The sequence below is a fragment of the Pinus tabuliformis genome, chromosome 3_2 (genome assembly GCF_031772625.1).
Source record: "Pinus tabuliformis cultivar Carrire ecotype Pingquan chromosome 3_2, CPIR1, whole genome shotgun sequence".
Classification (NCBI taxonomy): Eukaryota; Viridiplantae; Streptophyta; class Pinopsida; order Pinales; family Pinaceae; genus Pinus; species Pinus tabuliformis.
The window spans coordinates 1126392608-1126419471 of NC_142302.1; the positions used below are offsets into that span (position 1 = coordinate 1126392608).

General features: G+C 39.3%; 1 protein-coding gene across 1 annotated transcript; it reads right to left on the reverse strand.

The window, feature by feature from the left end:
* Positions 1 to 20954: 20954 nt before the first annotated feature.
* LOC149184631 (uncharacterized) lies at positions 20955 to 21800 on the reverse strand. Its single transcript, XM_089415401.1, has one exon. It carries the CDS (start codon positions 21798 to 21800, stop codon positions 20955 to 20957), a length of 846 nt encoding a protein of 281 aa, XP_089271527.1.
* Between the last annotated feature and the right edge of the window lie 5064 nt (positions 21801 to 26864).

Genomic DNA, 26864 nt, shown 5'->3' on the forward strand with positions numbered 1-26864 from the left:
TTCAACTTTCCGCAACTGGCTTAACTTTCCGCAGCTGTTTTGTTAAATTCTAGGTTGCAGGTGTCATCAAGCAAAACAAGCCACATGGGTAGCTGGGGGAATGGTAGTACATGGATGGTGTTCTATTCATTCGGTCAAATTTGATGAAAAAGACCCCGGTCAAAGAGAAGTCAAGTTGAGTGTTATCACAAAGTCGCCACACTAAGTCGTTGCATGTCAAGAAAAATAATAATTTTGAATCAATGAAATGAATAAGTTATTTTCTCACTTTTCTGAAGGTATTGATTAATTTTGGATTGATGATGAAAGATGAATGGCTAACTTTTTATTCAAGATTTTTAGCTACAGAAACTGTGCACATTCCGCAGCTAAAGTCCAATTCCGCAGCTGTTCTCTAATTCCCCAACCAGAAAAACCTCATTGTTCAAATCAACCTAACTTTCTCATACAAAATCAGATTTTGATGATTTAAGTACCACTGGAAAGATCTCAACAAGATCTACACAATGAGAAATCCATCATTTGGGTTTGAAATGACAAATATGAAATAAATTGCTGAAAAAAAACAACATCAACTTGAGGCACTAATTCCAAATCAGGTATAAATTCTTTTGATTTTTCCTTTGAGAACTTGTTTCACTAATACAAATTCTTAGTTTTGTGTGTAAATATCATAACTAGAGAGATTGTCCATCTCTCTCCTTTGATAATCTTACATTTCATTGCAGAAGAAGTATTAGTTTTTTTTGCAGGTTCCAGGAGGAAGGACAAATGACTACAAGAGAATGGTGTCTCTTTAAGAGACCAATTTGTTTCATAAGAGGATGATCAGCAACAAAGAGGAAATATGCTGATGCAAAATCAGATCCAAACACTTAAAAAAAAACCTTCAGATACTATTGTCTCCATCACATCCATCCATCACATCCATACTTCATAATAAACCATTCACCTCATTCCACTCCATACTTTCCACTTACATTTACATACAATTTCCATCTCTTTTTGTCCATTCATAACCCACAAATAAAAGCAAGAGGCTCATTCATATGCTTATTACCCATTGCCATTTCTACTCTCCATTGCCATCTTCCATTTTCATCTTCCATTTCTTGTCATTTTCATTCCGCAAATAAGCCCTGCTTCAATACAAATTATTGAGTCCATAGTCCTTTGAGTCTAAGTTCTTTGTAAAAACACCTTGAGGCTTGCATGCCTTAATGGCAAGTCCTCATGCTGACAAACAATGGGAATACATTAATGTCCCTTGTTCGTTAGATCTTCTAGGTGCCTCGACATCAACAAATTCATTTGTACCTAGCAAGATGTGTTTGGGCATCTTGACTCTCATTGTCATAAATGGTGAGAGTTCTCGTGTTGACTAGTGGCATCCATTAATGGCCACTGAGCCAACAATTTCCTACTATGTTCGACATCAGAACATCTTTTCACATAGTAGGAATTGTGCCAATGAGTTTTGAAGACATGAAGACTATTATTTTCAGCATTTTGGAGCAGATTCAACAAGTTTTAGTAGAAGCAATAAAAAGTCATCTTATCTCTCTACCCATGACTCCTCTTGTTCAGCCACTTGAAGAAGAATATGATCAGAATTTTTCAGCCACCACACATACAACTCATCCATTCCAAAGGGTAAGTGAAGGTACATCATTTTCTAACTTTTGACCATAGAATTCCATAAAAAGCTAGACTGATAATTGTTGGAAAAACATTTCTCTTTCTCATTTCATAAAATTGCCAATACCATCAGTTGGGGGGGAATACATTCATATTCATATCTTGCCATGTCCATATCATATTCAAGAGCTCACATACTTCCAACATATATTAATTATTACATTGCTATTATGAACATACAATGGCTTTTGAAAAAGTGCTTAAAGGATAAATTTGATACAAACAAAATCATGGTTGTCACACAAGAACCAACCATCATGCAATCCAATAAAGATATACTTTGCAACAATAATCAAAATATCATTATGGAAAGTTCAAAGATCAAAATAAAAGGAAAAAAAAAAAAAAAAATGGTTGTAACACAAGAACCAACCATGTTGCAATTCAAGTAAAACACTTTGCAGAAATATGAAGTTATCAAATGATATCATGCAAAGTTAAGCCAAAGCTCAAGGATCAAAAGAGTTAATGTAATATATATTGCATGAGGACATGCAATAGCTTCAGTTGGGGGGTATGTTGAGTCTTGAAAATGTCATTCATTTCCATTACACTTTCACTATTATGTCCATTATATCACCTCCATTTCACCTCCATTTCACTACTATGTCACCACATTCATCCCACTTTCATTATCATTGGGCCACCTTTATGTTTTTCCAATCTTTATTATTTCTAAGCCTTTTAAGTGAATTTGTGGTTAAACATTAGAAAATAATGTGCATATGCTTATACCTAACAAATGGGTTGAGATTGTTGACATGTGTAGGTTGAAAGGAGGCTTCTAGAAGACCCTTATGTGGCACCCCAAGGCCAAATTCGAATTTGAGTGGAAAGAATCATGGGATCATGAGGATATGTGTCACATCTCCTAATTGTATTGTAACTCTAAGAAGACATGTGTCTTATCAGTTCCTATTTTGATTAGGACTCTAGAGGTAGAGGGAGAGATTCATGGATTCTCATTAATGAGATGGCTCTCATCTTTTTGTATAAATAGGAGATCTCTCTCCTTCATTAGTTAGTCCTCTTTAGCTTAGATTTTGGAGCTTAGCTTATTAGTTTTTTTAGCTTGTGAGTTCTTTAGCTTGGAGTTTGTAGTTCTTCCTTGATGGCTTTTGAAAGCTTTGGAGAACTTTGTTGTACTTTGTAATTTGAAGAATTTGAATAAAGCTTTGATGTTCTCAACATGGAAGGAGATGTGAAGTAGATGTCATGGAGTACATTAGAATGTAAAGTAGAGTAGATTTCATTTTGTAATTTTGCTTTGATTTCATTATGTCATTTGATTGCTTTCAAGTTGGTAGATTAGATTTTTCATTCATGCAATTTCAATTCATGAAAGTGTGTTCAACTGGTTGATTGTAGGTTAGTAATGCACATAGCTTTTTAATGACTAATGACATGATGGAATCATCTTGTCCTTCTGCTGATTTATTTTTTTTGAGTTCTAATTCCAGCATTGTTATTTCAATCAGTTTTGTTTTTCTCATTTACTTTCCTGCAATTTAGATATCATATTGCTTAACTTGTTCATGATTGCTTCCCATAGTAGTTGCATATTTACACTTTTGTTTAAGTACTAATTCCATCAATAACATGTTTTAAGATCTTTTGAAGTGCTAAGTTTTGGAAGTTACCATTAAGGACATAGGCCTTGTCTTGAGATCTCTATCCATACTTGTCCTTTAAAAGTATTCTTAAGACCTTAGAATAGGATTTCCATTTGCATTAGACACTTTAGGAAACCAACAAAAACAAAACCCCAAAACAAAATAAAATCTATAAAACAACGAAGTAAGAAAAAGGTTAACTAAGCACATATGGTGCACCACACTTCATCAGTTTACGATACCCGAATTGATAATTTATGTAGAGAAATTTAAGACGTTAAATTGACTAGACAGCAAGGAGAAGAGCTTGGCATTGGTTACATGAAGTCTTATGTCACCATTGCCAAGTCATTGTTTCTCAAAGTGTCATTAAAAAGTCATATGTATGAATGTATTTTGTCACATCACTTGTGGAATGTAATTATGTAATTTCCAAAAATGATAAAATGTAAAATGGGTGGAAGAACAAGGGTCCCACATGGAATGTGAAAAGTCACTAGAAAGTTCTAGAGTCATTAGAAGTTAAAAAGTCATAGGAATTTGAAAAGTCATAGTAGAAGCTCAAGAGTCATGAGGGTGGTCAAGAGTCACATGGGAGGTGAAGAGTCACCTCATTTTTTATAAATACACCCTCATAGCTCAAGAGAAGGGACTTTGGACCTTGGACATTTCACTTTGGCTTCTCTAGCTTGGCATAGGAAAGAAGATATTTCTTTGGAGAAACATGTGGTAACTAGATGTTACACTATTGGGGCTAGTGTGGCAGCATTGTAATTGTATATCTTGTGAATTTAACTTAATATGTGAAGCTCTAAGAGGATGCACACTTTCATACATATGTCGTGAATGATTCTGAGACTATTCTTTCATTGTTTGTGGTGTATGTTTATATTAACACATACCAATGAAGATGAAATGAATGTGTGTTGTTACTTTCTTTTATTATCATTGTTATCTTGTGAAATGATTTGTAGGTTAATCAATGATTCTTTCATGCTCTTATGTGTATTTTCTAGGATAGTACTATTAATTTTATTCTAGAGGCGCACTCTCTCTTTTCTCTTCCATGAAAGTACCTTATATGAATTGCAATTGTATGCCTCACAATGTCAACTTAATTCTTGGTTCAAATATTATTTTCATAATCTCTTATGTTGATAATTGCAACCAAGGAAAATTCCTAAGGATAATGGAAACCAGTCTTATTTCTAGTTGGGGCTCTTACTCCAAACAATGTGAGGTCTAGTTGGGAATTCATACCAAGGAAGCCACCTTGGTTGATGGATTTCCAGCACCGTCAACAATTGGTGCTAGAAGGAGGGAAAAATGACAAGCTGGGCTCGTCAAGTCTGTTTTGAATATCTTATCTTGAATGGCTGATTCCCAAATCATACTCCCAAGAATTTTTTCTAATAGATCCAATCTTAAAATTTCAATCTGTGTGGAACCTTTTTACAACTTGTATCAATTAAGGTTTGATGATGAGAGTGAAATATCCATAACCAAACATAAATCTCATTTTCTCATTTTTTTTGAATCTCATGAAATCAATTGGGAAGATGTTTCTTGTGAACTATTCACCCTCACTATTGAAGGTAGATTTAAACTAGGGTTTGACACCTTACCATATGCTTCTATTCATTCATTTGAACAAATTTTCAAGGGTCTTCATTAAGCCTTTGATAGGTATGATTACTGTGACATTTATAAAATAATTAATCAACTTAGAATGAAGTCTAATGAATCAATAGAGGTTTTTTCTAATATATTTCTTTACCTGTGTTATGAGTTTCCCAACGAAGATATGGATTGATATTTCTTCAAAGAAAATTTTCATTGCTTGGTTCAACTCTCCTTGAAACAATCTAAATTTGAATCCTTGGATAATAGTGCTCTCCCAAATTTTATTAATCATGTGGCACCTCCAATATTAGAGTAGGAACCTACTATTATTTTTGTCACTTGTCCTTCTCTATTTTCATTGCCTAACAAGGTTGTGTTGACAATGTTGGATACTTCTGACACATAGGGGGTCTCCCAGACATGAAGTCCCAATTAGACCTCATGCCGCTTGAGGTAGGAGCCCCATATGAAGTATCAACCCAACCACAATAACTTAAGGTTTTCTTTGGTTGCAACTAATAACATAGGATATTATAAATGTAACCTTTGAATAAGCAAGTAAGTTGACATTATGGAAAACCAATTGCAATGTGTGATAGGAGGCTTTCACAAGAGGGAAATAAAGAGTGATCCTCTAGAGGGAATTTTATAGTACCATCCTAAGAGAGACACATGAGGGAAAGGAAAGATTCCTTAGTTATATAATGAAATAGTTCACATAGACATAATGATCGTTAAAGAAAATACAACACACATTCAACAAGATGAGCACCAAATACAATGAAGTAGTTCAATTTCTTTAGTACTTATGAACATAACATATACCAAAAACATCTAAAGAGTAGTCTTACAACATTCATGATACATGCATGAAAGTGTGCTGGCTCAATGAGCTTCTGATTATTAGTGAAAAATTCAAGTACGTAGTTACAATGGTGAGGCACTATTTCCAATAGTGGAACATTAAGTCCCTTCTTGCTTCACCAAAAGAATGAGCTTCTCTCCTATGCCAAGATGAAGAAGCCAAGGCTAGCTCTCCAAAGTATAAGCCTCCAAAAGCCCCTTTTCTTGAGTTAGAAGGTTTCTTTTATAACAAGAGGAATGGCCTTTCATATCCCCATGAATCTTGAACTACCCTGATGACTCTTGCACTCTTAAATTACCTTTAAACTTCTATTGGACTCTTTTGTCTGCATGTGACTTTTCATATTCCACATATGACTCTTGGACTTCTATAAGAATCTTTTGTCCACATGTGACTTTTCATATTCCACAAGTGACTCTTGGACTTCCACAGATTTACATTTTATCAAATACATCATTACTGTAGGTTTTAACCGCGTACAAAAATTACCTACATACGAATTCTAAATCACAGAAAAATAAACAATGCGAGAGCATAACACATAAAACACATATACACAGAGATTTTCCCCTGGATCCCAAAACCGGGACTACCAGCTTGATTTTTCATTATATTCCTTTCAATGTTACAATACATATTTATACATGCCGAAGCATCCAATACCATGGACCGAAAACCATTGCGTCCAAAACCATGGACCGAAAACCATAGGTAGGTTCGCCCAACCTAATATAGGGTCCAAAAAAAATTTCCCCGGGGCGTTGCCCCGGACCCCGTAAAGGGGGGCTACCCGCCCCCCCTGTGACCCCCCCGTTGCACAATCAACACAACAAAGGGGGGGCTCCACCCCCCCTCTAACCCCCTGATTCACTACGTAGGTTAGTCGTGGAAAGAATATAACACAATTAAACAATCTCCCACTTGTTGTTTTCTTTCCACAAGGGGCCATAGGAGAGCTTAGTCATTTTTCCAGCCTTGAAATGCCCATTGTTTCTCTACACCAAGAGAACTTCTCAGAGCTCACAGATTTTGTCAATGCATCTACAGTATTCTTCAAAGTGTCCACCTTTACCAGCAACATCTTTTTGTCTTCTATCATATCCCTCACAAAGTGATACTGAACATCAATGTGCTTTGTCTTTGAATGATAAGCAGGATTCTTTGCCAAGAAAATTGCACTTTGGTTGTCACAGTCTATTCTTATAGCTCCCTGTACTAACCCCATACTTGAACACAATCTCTGCAACCAAACTACTTCCTTGCTTGCATGAGTGGCTGCCATGTATTCTGCCTCTGTAGTTGATAGTGCCACTACAGATTGTTTCTTACTCATCCAACTGACTGCACCTCCAAATAGGTTAAACACATACCCACTTGTAGATCTTCTATGATCCAGATCTCCAGCCCAGTCTGCATCAACAAAGCCACGAATATCCAACACTCTGTCCAATCCTGGTCTTCCTTGGTAGCACAAACCATAATCACTAGTGCCACGCAAATACCTGAAAACCCGCTTCACTGCTGTCCAGTTCTCCTTCCCTGGTTTTGACATAAACCTGCTCAATACTCCCACTGTATGTGTAATGTCTGGTCTGGTACATACCATTGCATACATCAGGCTAACGACTGCACTCGCATATGGAACACGGGACATGTCCTCTTCCTCTTCTTGTGTCTTGGGATACTGTTCAGCAGATAACCTCACACCTACAGGAATAGGAACCTTCACCGGTTTACTATCCTGCATATTAAACCTCTGTAGTATTGTCTCGACATACTTCCTTTGGTTTAACCAGAGCTTCCTCTTTGTCTGATCTCTTTTAATTTCCATGCCCAAAATATAGTTTGCAGCACCAAGATCTTTCATGTTGAATTTGAAGGACAATTGGGTCTTCAAATCCTGGATAATTTCTTTGTCATTTCCAACCAGCAACATATCATCCACATACAAGACCAGATAAATAACACAGTCACCAATTAATTTAAAATACACATAGTGATCTGCTTTGCTTCTGGTGAAGCCAAGTCCCCGTATACATGTATCAAATTTCTGATACCACATCCTTGGTGACTGTTTTAACCCATATAGAGACTTCTTTAACTTGCATACCAGTTCTTTCTTACCCTTCACCGCAAAGCCTTTAGGTTGCTTCATGTAGATTTCCTCTTCCAAATCCCCGTGAAGAAATGTTGTCTTCACATCCATCTGTTCTACCTCAAAATCAAAAGCAGCGGCAACAGATAAAAGTAACCTAATAGAAGTTACCTTAGCAACAGGAGAAAAAATATCACCAAAATCAATTCCTAGCACTTGGGAATAACCTTTTGCTACCAACCAAGCTTTGTATTTCTCCACCTTCCCTTCTGCATTTGTCTTCTTTTTGAACACCCGTTTGTTGCCAATGGGTTTCCTTCCAGCTGGCAATTCCACCAGATCCCAAGCCTCATTTTTGTGCAAAGATGCCATTTCATCAACCATGGCCTCTTTCCAGAGTTTTCCATCCTCTAAATCTACTGCTTCCTTCACAGTTCTGGGATCATCATTAGTAACAGAAAAAGAAAAATTTGAACAAAAAGCAGAAGGAATATACCTTTCTGGCTGCCTTCTTTCTCGAACTGATCTTCTCACAGCCGTTGTGGAGTCTTATCCTCCAACGCTGATGAAGGTGACTTGTTGACCAAGTAACATGCAGTATCCACCGCCTCTGCCCAGAATTCCTGTCCTAACCCGGCACCACTGAGCATGCTTCTTACCCTTTCCATCAACATCTTGTTCATTCTTTCTGTGATTCCATTTTGATGAGGTGTATATGGAGTAGTCTTCTGTCGTGCTATACCACACTTCTTACAAAATTCTTAAAATTCCTTGTTGCAAAACTCTCCACCATTATCTGTCCTCAGTACCTTTATCTTCTTCTCTGTCTGATTTTCCACCAGAGCCTTAAATTCTTTAAACCTATCAAAGACTCAGATTTTTTCTTAAGGAAATATATCCATGTATTCCTTGAGAATTCATCTATAAATGATACATAGTACATAGACTTACCCAGTAATGGGCCCTCTTAGCACCAGAGGGGAAACTCACCCGATTCTGCTTCGCATATACACAATTTTCACAAAAATCAAAATCCAGAGAGCTATTACTCATACCTTCTACCATACCTTTACCATGAAGTATTCGAAGGCCCTTTTCTCCAAGCCTTTGATGCCACAGCATGGTCTTCTCTCCAGAGACCACTAGATTTTCTGCTCCACTTTCCGGAACCACAGAACTATTGCACCCATCAACAACAGTGCTACCTTGCAGCTTGTATAGAGTTCCAGTCCGAACTCCTCGCATCAATACCAGTGCTCCCCGAACCATCTTGCAGGTATCCTTCTCAAACACTATTTTACACCTGCATCATCCAACTTGCTTACAGAAATCAGATTTCTGGCCAATGCAAGAATATGCAGAACACCCGGAAGTGTTCTAACCCTTCCACCTTGCAACTTCAACTTTACTTTTCTGCGACCAATGATTCTAGCCTTCCTATCATCTCCTAAGAAGACATCACCACCATCGTATTTCTCATACTCGCAGAACCACTCTCTATGGGGAGTGAAGTGAAAGGATGCACCTGAGTCAATCAACCATGCCTCATGATCTACATGTGTACTTGAAGAAGCCAAGTACAAATCCCCACCTTCATCTGAGGTGGTTTTCGCCTCTGCAGAAGGAGTATCATCAGATCCCTTTCCTTTATCAGGAGCTTTAGATTTACAGTCCCTTTTGAAGTGCCCTTCCTTTCCGCATTTCCAGCACACCACCTTTACAGGTTTTCCTGGAGATTTAGATCTCCCTCTAGATTTAGATCTCCCACTCGATGACTTATTTTTGTTTCTATTCTGGGACCGTCCTCGTACAGACAAGGCATCACGATTCTGGCTCTCCATATTTTTCCGTCTCATCTCCTCCGTCAACAAGGCTGAGACTATTTCATCAAACTGCAAAGCAGTTGCATTTCTACCTATTGCAATAACCAGACTATCCCACGAATCTGGTAGAGAACACAACAATCTGATGCACTTATCTTGATCTGAAATTTTAATATCAACAAACGCTAACTGACTTACCACAGTATTAAATGCGTTCAGTTGCTCTGTCACCAAGTCTCCATCTTTCATCCTCAGGTTATACAACTTTTTCCGCAGGAACAGTTTATTCACCAAAGACTTAGATTGGTACAAAGTCCCTAACTTGTCCCACAAAGCCTTCATCGTAGCTTCCCCTGATACATTCAGCAATACTGAATCTGAGACACACAATCATATTGTGCTCTTTGCCTTTCGATCCAACTTCTTCCATTCTTCGTTGGTCACTCCTGTTGGTTTAGTACCTAGATCTACCGTGATCCACTGATCTTTATCCACCAACAGATCCTCCATCTTGAGTTTCCACAACTCAAAACTCTGACCATTGAACTTCTCGATCTCTATCTTTCCGCTACTCGCCATCTTCTTTTACCACCAGAATCGATCTCACAGATCTCCCACTGAACAGGGTCTACCACAGGGTCGAGCGAAACCCCTCAGCAACAAAGGCGTCCCCTTGAAGCCAAAACATCTCTGATACCAAATGTAGGTTTTAACCCCGTACAGAAATTACCTGCATACGAATTCTAAATCACAGAAAAATAAACAATGCGAGAGCATAACACATAAAACACATATACATAGAGATTTTCCCATGGATCCCAAAACCGGGACTACCAGCTTGATTTTTCATTATATTCCTTTCAATGTTACAATACATATTTATACATGCCGAAGAATCCAATACCATGGACAGAAAACCATAGGTAGGTTCGCCCAACCTAATATAGGGTCCAAAAAATATTTTCCCGGGGCGCTGCCCCAGACCCCATAGAGGGGGGCTACCCACCCCCCTCAAACCCTCTTGTGACCCCCCTGTGGAAAGAATATAACACAACCCAACAATTACATTCCACATGATTATGTGGTAGGACAAATTGAATCATATGACATTGTGAAGACACTTGTACAAGCCATAAATTGGCGGTGATGACATGGAACTACATGATGTTGTGGCAATTCCAAGCTGATTTCTTTGCTACTATGTCTTTGAATTATTCATGATAAGTATGAACAATACTTCATCTTCATGAAAAATATACTTTTTTCTTCATCTTCACCCTCCAAAGGGTCTTGCATTAGTGTTGGAACCTTTAGAGATTGTTATGAAACCAGCTCAAGAAAAGATAGAAAAGATAGATCAACGCCTTAGAATTCAGCCTCTTCGAGGGGGCAACCTCCTTTACATTACATAAATGAACAATTCTTGGATGATACAAATTACAAAACCTCCTTTCTATATATAGGAGTCTAAGGAGTCACAATATAATCCAGCCGACCTAACAATAATAATATAAAGCCACAAAAATAACAATAGAGGGATTCTATGGGGCACAGAAATAACAATATGGGGGTAATAGGGGCACAACAATATAAATAAGGGGTATAACTACAATAGTAATGGGGTAATAACTAGTATTATAGGGACCCAACATGCCCCTCTCCTTCAAAAAAGTGTTGTCCTCAACGCTTGAGTAGTTCTGGATACTTCTGCATAAAATTCTCATCCTCCCATGTGGAATCTTCAGCAGATAAGTTCTTCCACTTGATAAGATACTCTGAAATTGATCGATTTCGTAGCTGTCGAGTTCTTGTTTCTGTGATTGCTTCCGGTTCCAATATAATTTTTCCTTCCTCGTCAAGTTCTGGCAATATTGTTTGAATTGGGAGCTTGTCACCTATAACCTTCTTTAAACATGAAACATGGAAAACTGGGTGCAATCGAGAAGCTGCAGGAAGCTCCAATTTGTATGCCATAGTACCAATCTTTTCCAACACCTTGTACGGACCATAATACTTTGGTGATAATTTATTATCCTTCTTAGCTTGCTTTAGGGACATTTGCTTATATGGTTGTAGCCGTAGGAATACCCAATCACCTACATCAAAACTTCTTTCACTGCGATGTTGATCTGCCTGTTGTTTCATTCTATTTTGTGCCAACACGAGGTTATCCTTTAAGAGTTGGAGGACTTGTTGTTGATGTTCGATGTGATGTTCCACTGCCTGAACCTTAGAATTTTCTCTTAAATATGATGTGATGGATGGTGGTTGATACCCATAAAGTGCCATAAATGGGGTCATTTTTGTTGCTGTATGGAAGGAAGTGTTATACCACCATTCAGCCAGAGGCAACCATTTGACCCATTGTGTCTGTTTATCAGATACAAAGCAACGAAGATATCCTTCCAAACATTTGTTTACTATCTCAGTTTGCCCATCAGATTGAGGATGATAAGATGAGCTATGAGCTAACTGAGTACCAAGACAAGAAAATAATTTTGTCCAAAAATTTCCAGTGAAAATGGGATCTCTGTCACTTACAATAATCTTTGGGTTTCCATGTAGCTTTTGAACTGTTTCCATAAATGCAGTAGAAACTGTACTGGCTTTAAATGGATGTGATAATGCACAAAAGTGTGCATACTTGGTAAGTCTGTCAACTACCACCATGATGACACTCTTTCCCTCAGACTTGGGTAAACCTGTGATAAAATCCATTGAAACCTCCTCCCAACGTTGGCTTGGAATGGATAAAGGTTGTAATAGACCTGGTGTCTTAATTGTTTCAACTTTATTTTGCTGGCAAACCAAACATTCCGCCACAAACTTTTGAATATCTGATTTAAGGCCATCCCAAAAAAATTCCTTCTTAACCCTGTGGTAAGTTTTTAAAAATCCTGAGTGCCCTCCTAAGGGAGAAGTGTGCAATTCCATAAGAATCTTTTGTTTTAGCTGGGAATTCTTACAGAGGTATAAGCGATCTTTGTACCATAACGAATCATTTTGCCAGCTAAATGTATCAGAAGTACTGGAATCTTGTTGTAGCTTTGAATAAGTGCCCACACTTCTTCGTCATTCTTCCATTCCTCCCTTGCTTCGTTTATCCAATCTGGTTGGATAATAGAAATGGCACACAACAATGCTTCCACATCCTCATCCTTTCTTGAGAGTGCATCTGCCACCACATTTTGCTTCCCTTTTTTGTAGATGATTTCAAAGTCATAACCCAACATCTTTGTGACCCACTTTTGTTGCTCTTCAGAGGATAATCTTTGTTCTAAAAAGTATTTAAGGCTATCATGATCCGTTTTTACCTTGAAGTGTCTTCCCATTAGGTAGGGTCGCCATTTCTTAAGTGCATGGAGTATTGCCAACATTTCCTTCTCATAAATAGCTTTGCTTAAAAACTTTCCCTTGATTGGACGACTTTCAAAAGCAATGGGTCTTTCATCTTGCATTAGAACAGCACCAATTCCATTTCCTGAAGCATCACATTCCACAATAAAGGTTTTTGTGAAGTCCGGTGTAGCTAAGACCGGTGCTTGGCACATTGCCTCTTTAAGATGTTCAAAGGCCTTTGTTGCTTCCGAAGTCCATGAAAATGAATCTTTCTTCAATAATGTTGTTAGAGGTGCTGCTATTCTCCCATAATTCTTAACAAACTTGCGATAATACCCTGTCAACCCAAGAAATCCTCGCAGATGCTTTATGGATGTGGGGATTTTCCATTCCTTAATGGCTTTAATTTTGCTAGGGTCTACCTTAACTCCTTCATGAGATACAATATGACCCAAATATTCCACCTCCTGGACTCCAAAGAAACATTTGGATCTTTTTGCATATAATTGTTTCTCCTCCAATAGTTGTAGCACCCTGTCAACATGTTCAACATGATCCTTCCAAGACTTGTTGTAGATTAGTATATCATCAAAAAATACTAACACAAATTTTCTAAGGAATGGTTTGAAAATTGAATTCATCAAACCTTGAAATGTTGAAGGTGCATTGGTAAGGCCAAAAGGCATGACCAAAAATTCATAATGACCCTCATGAGTTCTAAATGCCGTTTTTGGAATGTCTTCAATCTTCATTCTGATTTGATGATATCCCGAACGAAGATCCAACTTGGTGAAGTAAATTGATCCATGCAATTCATCCAGTAATTCATCAATAACAGGAATGGGGAACTTATCTTTAATAGTGAGCTTGTTGAGCTCCCTATAATCTGGACACATGCGCCATGATCCATCCTTCTTGTGCACCAATACTACTGGAGCTGAGAAAGAACTTTGACTCGGTTGAATTATACCAGCCTCTAGCATTTCTGCAACCATACGTTCAATTTCACTTTTTTGGACATATGGATATCTGTACGGCCTGATGTTTGGAGGAACACTTCCTGGAATCAGATGAATAGCATGATCATGATCACGCATAGGTGGGAGACCTTTGGGAGTCTCAAATACCTTGGAATGATTTTCCAGGACTTTTTGGAGATCTGGAGAAATAGATGATTCCAATGTGGAAACATCTAGCGAACATAATTGTGCAATTACACCTCTTTGCTCCTTTTTTAGAAGCTTTGTCATGCCATTAGAGCTGATTATCTTTCCTGGTTTCCCTGCAATACCCCTTAATTCAACTTCCTTTCCTTCCACAGAAAATTTCATGAAAAGTTCTTGAAAATTAAAAGCTATTGTACCCAAGGATTGTAGCCATTGGACTCCTAGTACAACATCAGCACCTCCCATTGGAATGGAAAGCATTGGGCTAGTCAATACATATTCTCCCATGGATAGCTTGATATTATGGCACTTTCCAGAACAATTTATTGTTCCTCCATTTGCAATCATCACTTGACACTCTGGTGCTGGATATAGGAAGCAATTCAATTCTTTTGCTACCCTACAATGAATAAAATTGTGGGTGCTTCCTGAATCAATCAACACTATTACCTTTTTCTTCTTGATTTGTCCTTCTATCTTGATGGTTTGAGGAGTGGTAATTCCCGCCAATGCATTACAAGATATGGTCGGATTTATTTGTTCTTCATCTAGGCTTTGTTCCTGGAATATATCCTCTTCTTTTGACCTTTCTTGCTCCTTTTCTTCTTCCTCTTCACAATCTATGTAGAATAATTTCTTCTCAGCACACTTATGACCTTTTGTGTATTTGCTATCACAATTGTAACAAAGCCCTTTTTCTCTTTTTTCTTCCAATTGTTGTGGTGTCAACCTTGTAGGTTGTGGAAGACTATGGGCAACAACACTTCCGTCTTTATAGTTGTGAATGGTATGCTTCCTAGTTGCCATAATTTTGCTTTCCATTTTTCTTGCTAACCTGAATGCCTTCTCTAATGAATCAGGTTCCCAAAGGCGCACATCATGTTGGATATTATCCTTTAAAGACCCTATGAACACATCAATCCTATGCTCCTCTGGAATATCTTTTACCCTTATGTTCAATTTTTGGAACTCCTCAATGTGCTCCATTATTGAACCCTTTTGTTTGAGACTTATCAATTGGCTAAAAAAAGTGTTTCTTTTTGTATCCTCATAATGTGCTATCAATTCTTCCGTAAAAATTGCCCAAGTGATAAATTTTTTACGAGAACAAAGCCATTGATACCATACAAACTGATTTGGTTCCAAATATAAAGTTGCCATACGTACCTTTTGTGTGTTTTGCACATTATTGAGATCGAAGAATTGCTCCATCTGTAATATCCATGTGGCGGGATCCTTGCCATCAAACTTCCTCATATCGATTTTTGGAACATGGTGAGTCTTCGATCCAACATTAGAGTCTATGGAATCATGATTAACATTTCTTTTGTTTTCATCATGAGTTTCCTTTACTACCTTTTCACCATTAGTGACCCTTTCTTGTAGCAACTTCTTCAATTCTTCCATGTCTGTCTTCAAATCTATCTTCAAATCATCCATCTTAGCTTCCACGTCAATCATCTTAGCTTCTACGCCTTTCTTTAAACAATCCATCTTAGCTTCTACACCTTTCTTTAAACCATCCATCTTAGATTCTGTTCCTTTTTGTGTAAGGGACAGTTGTTGCACTTGGTCTTGTAATTTTGATATATCATGTTGCATTTCTTCCTCTTCTTCATGAGTCATGCTAGAGCTTTCAGGTTCCTTACTAGGTGTTTGCATTTTCTTTCCTCGGGGCATCAGTTACCGATAATAATGCTCTACTATGCCCTTTGAATTCCTTCAAAATAAATTTTCAAACCAAGCTTAAGCAAAAATTTAAGAAAATCTACACACCTTTTTTCACTTTGTAGGAGCTCGATATTGCCTCTGATGTATCTCTGTACTCTCTAATTATCTAGTCCTGAATTTGTGACCTGTAGTATCCCTCTGTGTCCTCTTTCCAATGCCACAAGTCTGACCCAAATTGGATTCTCCAAGGAAGAGTTATGCGAAATCTCCCACAGTGACTTGATTATAGACTAGTTCAGTAGAGCAAACTTGTACGGCGTGCCACGAGTCACTTTTTCGACCTTTGGATCTGAAAAACACCCACAAGAAACTAGAGTCCGTCCTATTTCTGTACCTTCTTACGAAACTTCAATCCGATCCCCAGAGAGAAAGTTATGACGATTTTCCCCAGGTCACCTGTTTTGAATGTAATTCAGGAGTCTGCAAAAAGACCAACTTCCTCAGATCATATCTCCGCAAATATCACGCGAAAAGTTCTGAAATTCGGACCCAAGATTCAGCGCGATTTCTTCTCAAATGGGTTTTTTTTGCGACTTCTGAAACATCACAGAAAAAAAGTTATAGTGAAAATTCCACGATGACCTGTTTGGAGCAGCGAAACCCTAGAATCCAAAGCTCTGATACCAAATGTTATGAAACCAGCTCAAGAAAAGATAGAAAAGATAGATCAACGCCTTAGAATTCAGCCTCTTCGAGGGGGAAACCTCCTTTACATTACATAAATGAACAATTCTTGGATTATACAAATGACAAAACCTCCTTTCTATATATAGGAGTCTAAGGAGTCACAATATAATCCAGCCGACCTAACAATAATAATATAAAGCCACAAAAATAACAATAGAGGGATTCTATGGGGCACAGAAATAACAATATGGGGGTAATAGGGGCACAACAATATAAATAGGGGGTATAACTACAATAGTAATGGGGTAATCACTAGTATTATAGGGACCTAACAGAGATATCCTGTAAAGTCTTCGTTTTGTCATGGTCTAGGATCTGCTTCATGCCTCCATGATGGTTCTTCTTTTCACTTTTTCTCTACAAGTGCTTCCTTATTCATTCTCCTTACTATCTTCCTTGACCATCACATTTCCATGTTGAGATGGGACACCTGCCAATGAAGATCACTCATGAAAAGGAAAAATCAGTCTCGAAATCATCTTGTTATCACCAAAAAATTGATCATCTAGCCTAATTTACTAGATGGATCGAAGTACACCATGTAAAGCCAATTTTACCATAGTAAAATTTCTTTCATGGTGAGATATTACCTAATAAACTACCTTTGTTAAGTAATTTATAGTTAAACCCATGAATAATAATTAAATAAATCACTATTTGTTTGATTTTCTTCTACGAATAGTTAATTAAACCATTGTTTTATTATTATTCCTTCTTAAATTTGACCCAATCATGAAAAATAAATAGATAAATCATTATTTATCTTATTTTTATCCAAGAATAACTAATTAATCATTAATTAATTACTATACTTTGTTAAGTTTGACTAAATCCCTTAGGAATAATTAAATAAATCCTTATTTGTTTATTATTCCTTAACTAATTCATTTTCTTTCCCCTGAAAAAAATCGAACCATCTATTGATAAAAATAGTGAGTTATAGAGCATCTGCATAGCATTTCAGAATGAATCATTCTTTGCCTTATAATAGGTAGAATAAAGTAGTCTCAGCTAGTTGATACAAAAACTAATGCTAAAGCCTCAACTGGAAGGCAAAGAGCCAGCGCGTCAGTCCCATTTGGATGACAGATAACAATACATTTTGGAAAAACATCTCACCGAACTCTTAGCAGAGGCAGGGAAGACGACCCGACCTGAAAGAGCACACCTCCCGGGATCCATTAGAGGATGGCACACAGGAGAGGGTCTTGTGAAGATATAAACTGAGGGTCCGCAAAACCAATGGAGAAAACAACGTCCAAAGAGAATCCAGTGTAGTCACGAGAAGGATTCTAGAAAACAAGAAAAAGTGAAAGGAAGACAAGTCGATCCGAGCCTCCTTTTAAAAGGAAAACAACCCGAAAGACCTGAAGAGGTTCAGCGAACAGGGAAGTGAAAAACAAAAGAAACAAAACAACTATGTACAAAGCACAGGAATAGATTTCTGAAAAGAGAGAGCTAATCGAAAATGGGTTGTTCGAGAGGTCGAACGACCCCATTTTCCTCCTCCAAAACTATCCACGACCCCATGTCTTGTTCGACACCTTCTTTGGAAAGGCGATCTACTTCAAAGTTCCTTTCCCTAAATATGTGACAAAGGGAAAGCTCCGTGAAAAGACATTTTAGACGGGTAGCTTCTTTAAGTAGGGGAAGCAATATGAAATTTCTGCAGAGTTGCGTCCCATTAAACCATCTCACAGTGTTCATAGAATCCCCAAAAATCTGGACTTCTTTCACGTTCCTCAAGACAAGCCGGCAAAGAAGGAGGTGAAGGGCTTTCAACTCAGCAAAATTATTGGAACCCTGGCCTAGACCAACCGAAGCTTTAACAGTCTTTTCCTTTGAAAAATGAATTATCAAACCAGCCCCACAACATCCATTAATGTTTGAGGCCCCGTCATAATAAGCCCACAGAATTGAAAATCTTATAGTTTCTTGCCGAACCAACCTGGAAGTAGGAGTAGCTTGCGGAACAGGGATACTATCATAAATAGCAGCTCCTTCTGCAGCCAGTCTTCCAATCGGGAAACAGAGTCCTTGAAGATGACCTGATTCCTAGCAAGCCACGTCCCCCAAGTTATGAGAAGCGGAATGGATCTCTCTCTGTCATTTGAAGCTTCATTCCACCACTTCTTCCAAGCTTCCAAAATCCCCTGCTCTTCCCATCTATAAGGGATTTTAAGTAACCTTAATGTTTCAGTCCACAAAATAGAGTTAAAAAATCAGAATAGGAACAGGTGATGAACTGATTTGATACTATCTTTATAGAGGGGACACCATCCAGGACCAATCCTTCCTCAACTTTCAAGAAAATCCCAAGTAGGAACTTTCTGGAGCAGGACACACCAAAAGAACAGTCTTGTTTTCGCTGGTCCTTTTAACTTCCATAGCGGTTTAACCCACCAAGCCAGGTTTTCCCACCCTTTTTGGCTCATTAACCATTTATACCCCATCTTTGGAGAGTAAAGTCCATTATGGGCAAAGACCCATCTAAGTTCATCCGGAGATTCTGAGAGCCTGACTGAAGAGTTGAGGAGGTCTTTCCTATACGATTCCAATTCTTCCAACCATTCTTCATCCAAATGTAAATCTATTCCCTGCATCCACCCTTGGCTCCATATGGTGGAAGCCCGGGGATCAGCCACCTAATTTAAAGTGTAGCGACCCCTCTCTTTTAAAACCGCAACCAGGCCCTGAGATAGAGAGAACCGCTCTGAACATCCTATCCAGGGGTATCTACCCAACCTGATTTTAGAACCATCCCCCATTCTCCAAGCCAAACCCTTCTCTATAATTTTGACAGAGGCGAACACAGCGTTCCAAACCACCAAGGAGTTTTTGTAAGGCTTTATTGGCAATCTGATCCAATCTATCATTGATAGAGGGTCAATGTATTTTCTTTTTGAAACAGAGGTCCACAGGTTTTCAAACGAAATGAGCCTCCAGGCGAGTTTTGCTGCTAAAGATTGGGAGAAGCATGCAAGATTTTTTATCCCCCAACCTCCCCACTCTTTAGGATGAGCCACTTTATCCCAAGCGATCCACTGGGTGACTTTCTCTGTCTTGGACCCCGCCCATAGAAACCTGCTGCATAATTTGTCAATTGAGGATAAGATTCCTTTGGGAAACCATGTCAAGCTAGCCCAATAGACTGGAATTGCCATCAAAACAGATTTTATTAACACAAGCCTTCCTGCCCTGGAAAGACATTTGAAACTCCAATGTTTCAGATTGGATTCGATTTTTGCAAGGATCCAATTCCAATCTTTGATCCTCTAGTTATCATATTTGAGAAGAAAACCCAAGTATTTGAAGGGATCCTCCAGCACTTTGACTTCAAAGTTTAGGACCATCTTCACACTGGGCGTCATTTCTATGGACATACCTGTGCACGTGAGAGAGGATTTTCTCTCATTGATACAAAGAACAGTAGCCTTCATGAAAAGGTCCATGATCCTTTTGAGCATCTTACAGTCCTCAAGACTACCATTGCTGAACAGAATTATGTCATCCACGAAGAGGAGGTGGGTAACCCAAAAATTTTCAACTGCTTCAATGCCTTTGAGAGACCCCTGTCTTTTTGCGTCATGAATCATAAGATTGATGCCATCTGCTGCCAACAGGAACAAAAGGGGAGAGAGCGGACAACCTTGATGCAGGCTGCGTTTAGGACTAAAGAAGCTGGAGGCTGCTCCATTGATCAGGACAGCTATGGAAGATGAAGAAATATAGCTCATAATCCATTTCACAAAGTCATACCTGAAACCCAGATGAGTTAGCAAAATCCTGAGGTACAACCAGCTGATTTTGTCAAAAGCCTTTGAAAATCGATTTTCACTACAGCTCCTTTTCTTTCCCAATTTTTAGACTATGAAGAGTTTCTTGAGCAACTCCAACCGCTTCATGAATTTGTCTACCGTCTAGAAAGACAAATTGCTCAGGGGAAGTGTTTTTGGAGAGAAAAGGTTTTAATTTGGAGGCAATCACTTTTGCAATTATTTTATAAACATAGGTGCACAGGGATATGGGCCTAAATTCTTCAAAAGAGCCCGGGAGATCAGATTTGGGAATAAGGGCGAGAAATGTGGAGTTGAAGGGATGATATATTGATCCTATATGCCTGGAGTCTTCCACGACTGCCGCTAACTCATCACCAATGAAATCGAAGAGGTGTTGGAAAAATTCGACAGTCTAGCCGCCCGGACCAGGGATTTTGTCCTTTTGCATATATTTGAGAATATCTTCTACCTCCTCCTTAGAAACAGGTGCCATGATGGATTCATTTCCTTCCTCCTCTATGAACCTAGGAAAGAACTAGGAGACCCTTATAACTTTTGCAATAGAAGCTTCCTCTGGCGCTTTGAAGAGGTTCTTGAAATAATTGACCCCTAAAGATGCCAACTCTTCAAAGGAGCGTGCCATATCACCATTGGCTTTCTTCATTTCCCAGATAGTGTTAGAATTTTTCCTTCCTTTAGCATAATTCTGAAAAAACTTAGTGTTATCGTCCCCCGCCTGCAACCAGATCGCTCTACTTTTTAAGTGCCAACTCTCCTCCCTGATCTGGAGAATTCTCTTCCTTTCCATCTCCAGCTCTTGAAGTCTGGCCCGAGACTCTTCTGTTCCATAGCCATTACCGCCTGGGTCTTCAAGAAGGGCTATCTCCAAGTTGACATTTTCCAGAGTTTCTTCTTCCTTCAGTTTCTTATGGAGGGCCCATTGCTTAGAGGCAACCTTCATCCTTGTTAAATTATCCATGAAAGCCTTGCTGCGACTCTCATCTTCGTTGAGATTAACATTCTTCCAAGTGTTGTGGAAAAGGCTAATAAAGGATGCATCCGAAAGCCAGGAGGCATTAAATTTAAAAGGAGTGCCCAGTTTAGAGAAAGCACCCTTCACTTCAAGGAAAACAGGGAAATGGTCCGAGAGACCGCCTTCCCCAACCCAATGTCTAAAAGCCTGTAACTTTTTGGTCAGCGAATCACAGAGAAGGAAACGATCAAGCTTCTTCCCAACCCATTCTTCTCCAATTCTTCGATTCCTCCACGATGGGCACATCTTGAGCGGAGTAACATCCACCATGAGAGAAGAGGCCAGTTTATTTAGAAAGAAATCAGTGAAGGGATCTGCTTTGGCTCTGACCCCCCAAGATTCTGTCATCCCCAAAGAAAAATTAAAGTCTTTGTCGATTACAAGGTTTGGGTGCGCCATAAAAGATTTAGAAAAGAAGGGGTTCCAGAACCTCTCTCATTCCAACACAAGACCATAAACATTGAGAATGAGAAAGGGGATGCATAGTTTGATGGAGTATAGTTCCACAGCCAGTACATTTTCCCATCCCCAAGAGGAGATATCTCAAAGAACCTTCGCATTGAAGCCCAGTGCCACCCCTCCCGAATGTCCATTAGCATCTATGACATGAAAGCTCCAACCCAGAAGAAGCTTAATGAGGAATCCTGTAACTTATTCCCCCTTCCCCAGAGTTTCTTGGAGTAGAATTATATCAAGTTTGTTGGACCTGATAGTTCCTTCAGAGCTAGCTTTTTGGGTAGACTAGCTAGACCCCTGCAATTGTAGGATCAGATGATCATCGTAAACTCGTAGAGGGTGTCCGCTTTGCTCTAAGCACCCCTGGCAGAGACATCTGTTTCCCGTCAGCAATGTTGATGACAGCCTTCAACTGTGCCTTAGATAGATTATATTTCCTTCCTCTTAGCTTCCTCTGGCCTGTTGACACCATATCCAGCTCCAATCCTCCCACAGCAAGCCCTTTCCCCTTTCTATTGGACAAAGGTCTAAGATTATATGGGGGATCAAGACTCTGGACAGAAGGAGGGACAGAAAAGACAGCGTCCATGGGAATAGGGGTCAACACAGGGGAGGAGGGAAGGGCCATGATAACACTATCTATAGAGGCTTGGCCCTTCCTCAAATCCAGCATTTCATTCAAAAGCTGTCTGAAAGGACCAGACTAATCACAGTAAGACTGAGATAGAGCATTAGAATAACATAAGGAGGAGAAAAGGGAAAGAAACAAACTCACCTCAGCCACCCCTGCCTTTTCAGAGACTACTGAGGGTCCCAAGGAAGTCATAGAATAAGAGATGGACTCATTTGCTGCAAACCCCGGTTGTTCCTGATCATCAACCTTCCCTTGCTCCAGAACCAATCCCTGAGCGGATGCCTTAGGGTCGCTTTTCTTGGATTGAGCCTCTTCTTCCTGAATGAACACCTTCTGGTTTTCCTCCAGATTATTTCTACTTCTCCTTTGTCTTTGGCGTTGATAGTGTCCGAGAGGACAATCCCGGGACAGATGACCATATTGATGACAATGATGGCATCTAAAAGAAGGTTTTCATAGTCCAGGGTCTGAATAAACTCAAAACCTCGATACTTCAGGTTCATAGCATCCACCAAACCCTCTCTAGGGTTTAGAATTACCAATATACGGGTGACTCCCCAGTCGTGAGTTCGTAGATATGATCTATCAATGTCGAAAAACTTCCCTAGGGTATTACCAATAGAGGTGAAGGCCGAGTCAGTCCAGAATTGCATAGGGAGGCCCGCTAATTTGACCCAGACTGGAGACTCCATCGCTTTTTCTTTCTAGGCGTCAAACAGGGGTGTCCATCTTTTAAATAAGATTGGCCTCTTCCCGAAGCTCCAGTTCTTTTCCATCACCTAGTCGACATGCTCCTTATGTCCAAACCGAATGCAAAACCATCCTCTGTCCAATTTTTTGATTTGTTCTGGCTGACCCGGTGCTTCTTTCCATTCTGACTAAGCCCAAACCTTGATGTAGTCTACCGAGAACTTTCTTCCTCGAACTCTACCAACTAGAAATGTTTCCGAGGCTTCCATCGCCTGATCTATACGAATATCCACTCAAAAAACACAACTAGGGTGCTCGTCCTTTATTCTGATAGGTTTTTTCTTCTTCCGCTTTCCACCCCCGACATCCTTCCTAGCTTCTCCCTCTCCTGTATTCTTTTTAACAGGATAAATTGCCTTTTCTGCCCCAAACAGCTCAGTTCTTTGTTTGTCAGTGTCTTTGTTGCCTTCTTCCACCTCCATAGCCGACCTTTTTATCCCAGTAGCAGAGGTGAGGGCCAGTCTTCTCACTTGTCCCTCTTTTCTGGATCCTTTCGGCTCCCCTCCTGCCTCTTCATTGGACGAAGCCTTTGATAGTTTGGTGGTCAACCCTTCCAAAATAAGATTTGTGACAGGGACCCTTGCTTGAGCTCCTATTTTCAAACCCCCTTCTCCCACCACCTTGTCAAGAAACTGAGGGTACATTGCACTATTCGGGAAGAAGTGTTTAAGATTTTTCTCAGATACGTCATGACCCCAGCAAGCGAGAAGGTATTCTGGCGTTGGTTCTATGTCGATGGACTCACATTCGAAAGCCATCTCCCGTTGTTCACCACGACTCGATACCACCATTTATTATTCGTTGCAGAAATCTGACTTGGTATCCTCCATACTGCGAACCCACTTGCATGCTAAACCCCAATACTCAGCCTCCCAATGCGCACATTGCTCTTCCTCCAAACTGCGATATCACTGTTGTTCAAAGCCCTAGTTCTCCGCCTCCAAATTTAAACAAATATAATAAAATATTCCAAGTGGTAATTCCAAGAACGGGATCAATAATATTTTATTATTGCTCATTATTCGAGGATATCTCAATATTTTTTTATAAATAGGGGGGTTTTCCATGTAATATTCACTTTTGATTATTTTCATTGTTGCACTCACTGTTTTAACTCTGATTATTTTCATTATCACACACCATATTTTGCTGGGTTTATGCATTATAGAGGAGAGAGACTCTACAAAAGCTAAAAGTGTTTTAGGATTTCCAAGAACTCATCCCATAGATGGGGACTGGTAACATATATTTGTTCCCTTCATAGGTGTTATAATAAAATGATTCTTTACAAATCCCATTTCCATTGGATGTTTTGGAGTTATTACTCTTCATTTTACTGTTTAACTGTGATTGCAACATAGATCAATATTTTGGCAGGTTTTGTTTCTATCAATAGTTGCATATCTACAATGTTTAGCAATCGTTTCTATTGTTGAGATCGTTTGTCATCCACGATCTTAAGTTGGTTCTTTTCGTACATCATTGAGAAGAAAACACTACAAAAAATTGATGACTCCACTAGGGATAATTCTGATTTAGAAATCTGGGTCTCCAATACAAATTGGTGACTCCGCTAAGTTTTATACTTCAGATCTAGAAACTTGGGTGACCTTGGTATTCAACTTAGGGTTTCTTCTTGTTTCAATTCTATTAATGTTTCCTAGTGTTTTAACTCTAGATTTGATAAATTTTTGACTTCTGTAAGCTTTTTGGTTGTTTCCGCAGGTCACAGGAACCAGCCGTGGTAGAGGCGGCACTTTTTTCTGAAATTTGCAGACCAAAAGTCTTGGAGTAGAAATCACAGTGTTGAGCCCAAAAGGTGCGATCTAAGCTCCAGAACACAAATTTCAGCCCAAAAAGTGCGATTTCATAGAAAAACAGGTTAGAACTTGCGATTTATGGGTTTTTCTCAGATCTGTTTCTAGGTTTTGCTGAGAGCCATCTGTTGGGTGTTTGATCTCTGTCTCATCCCACTTAGGCCTTGATCCATTATGTTTTACTCGTCGAAGTCAAATTTAGCCTCCTAAAGGGCTTCTAGTACACTTCTGCCCTTCTAGGAGGAGTTTAGCTAAGTGAGAAGTCTGAGTTTCTGTAGCACTTTCAACCACATTTTCCAGATTTGTAACCTTTTGTTTCATATTTGATAAGATAGGTTGCTACCATCCATAGTTTCACATTTAAACTTATTTGGTCATTCCCTTAGGGTTCCATCGTTTGCCCTAGGTGTTTCACCCATCTCCCTATCTTTTTGTAGCAATCTTCCCCTTTGGTTTTTTGCTGTTGTTGCACCATTTTCTAGTAGCTTAGAGTCACTTGATCCCAGTGACACCAAAATTCAGATCTGTTGACTGTTTCAGTGTATTTTCCATCGGTTTAGACACCTAGCAGTACAGTTTTTGCAAACCCAGTTTGGGTGGGGTTTAGTTAATTTTTTTGCTATTCATTTTATGTTATTTATTTCAGTTTATTCACAAAAATATTTTTTCTTTTTTACAACCATGATCTGGGCTTAATCAATTAATACAATTGCACACACAAGCACACCTTAAGCGAAGGGCGCTTGGTTTACACCACCAAGCCAAGACTTAACATAATAAATTTATCTCATCGCATCAGAGACAAAAGATATATTGTTGATCTCCCTTCACCCTTTCCATGTTCCGTGTGTCCTTCCATCATTGTGCCACCAAGGCGACAGTTGCGGAGACTATTAGGCCTTCACCCGCAGTTTCCACTTGGGTGTATTACTCCTCCCTATTAGGTTCAAGTTCATATCCCTCCAAATCCCCATTCCGACTCTTCTCCTGGTCCTTTTGATTCCTCATATGATTTTGAACTTCCTTCACCACATATCATCACCATGTCTGGACCCACACTAGGTGCAAGACCCTAATCTGGTGGTGCCTCTGGTGCTATACCGAGGGTCACATCAGGTGGAACAGTCTCAAGAACCGTTCCGGCAATCCCCATGCTCACCTTTATGGTTGGGTTAAGTCTACCAGATCTTAACCAATTGATAAATGACCCCATGCACCATGATGCTGGTTGAACCTCTATGCTGACTAAGCTTCCCTCGGACATCCCAAAGTTTGAGGGTATTGCTGGAGAGATTCTTACCAACCATGTCCAATCCTTCCACATGTGGTGTTCATCCAACACCATAATTGATGACTCCATTCATCTTCGGCTCTTCCAACACACGCTCAATAGAGACATTGCAAAATGGTATGTAGACCAGCCCACCGCCTCTCATTCCATTTTCACGATGCTTGCTAAAGCGTTCTTGTCCTATTTCTAGTTACCTCTCCGGTACGACACTAGTACTGAGCTTTTGACCACATTTCGTCAATCCTCCGCTACTCGCCTTTCTAACCATGTTCAAGAGTGGTGTCAAAGGAGGAGCACATGTCGTGCCCTGCCTTTCGAAGATCATGTTTCTCTAGATTGGTTTCTCAAGAGCCTCTTATCCTTGATCGGGAAATATACCATGTCTCATTTTCCTCAGACTAAGGAAGAAGCTCTCCAGACCACTTTGAGATATGATCTGATTTATGGTGAATCAGGTTATGTCT

What these genes read in the sequence shown, in the direction of transcription:
- LOC149184631 (XM_089415401.1), bottom strand. Translation starts at nt 21,800, where the DNA reads ATGACAGAATCTTGGGGGGTCAGAGCCAAAGCAGATCCCTTCACTGAT.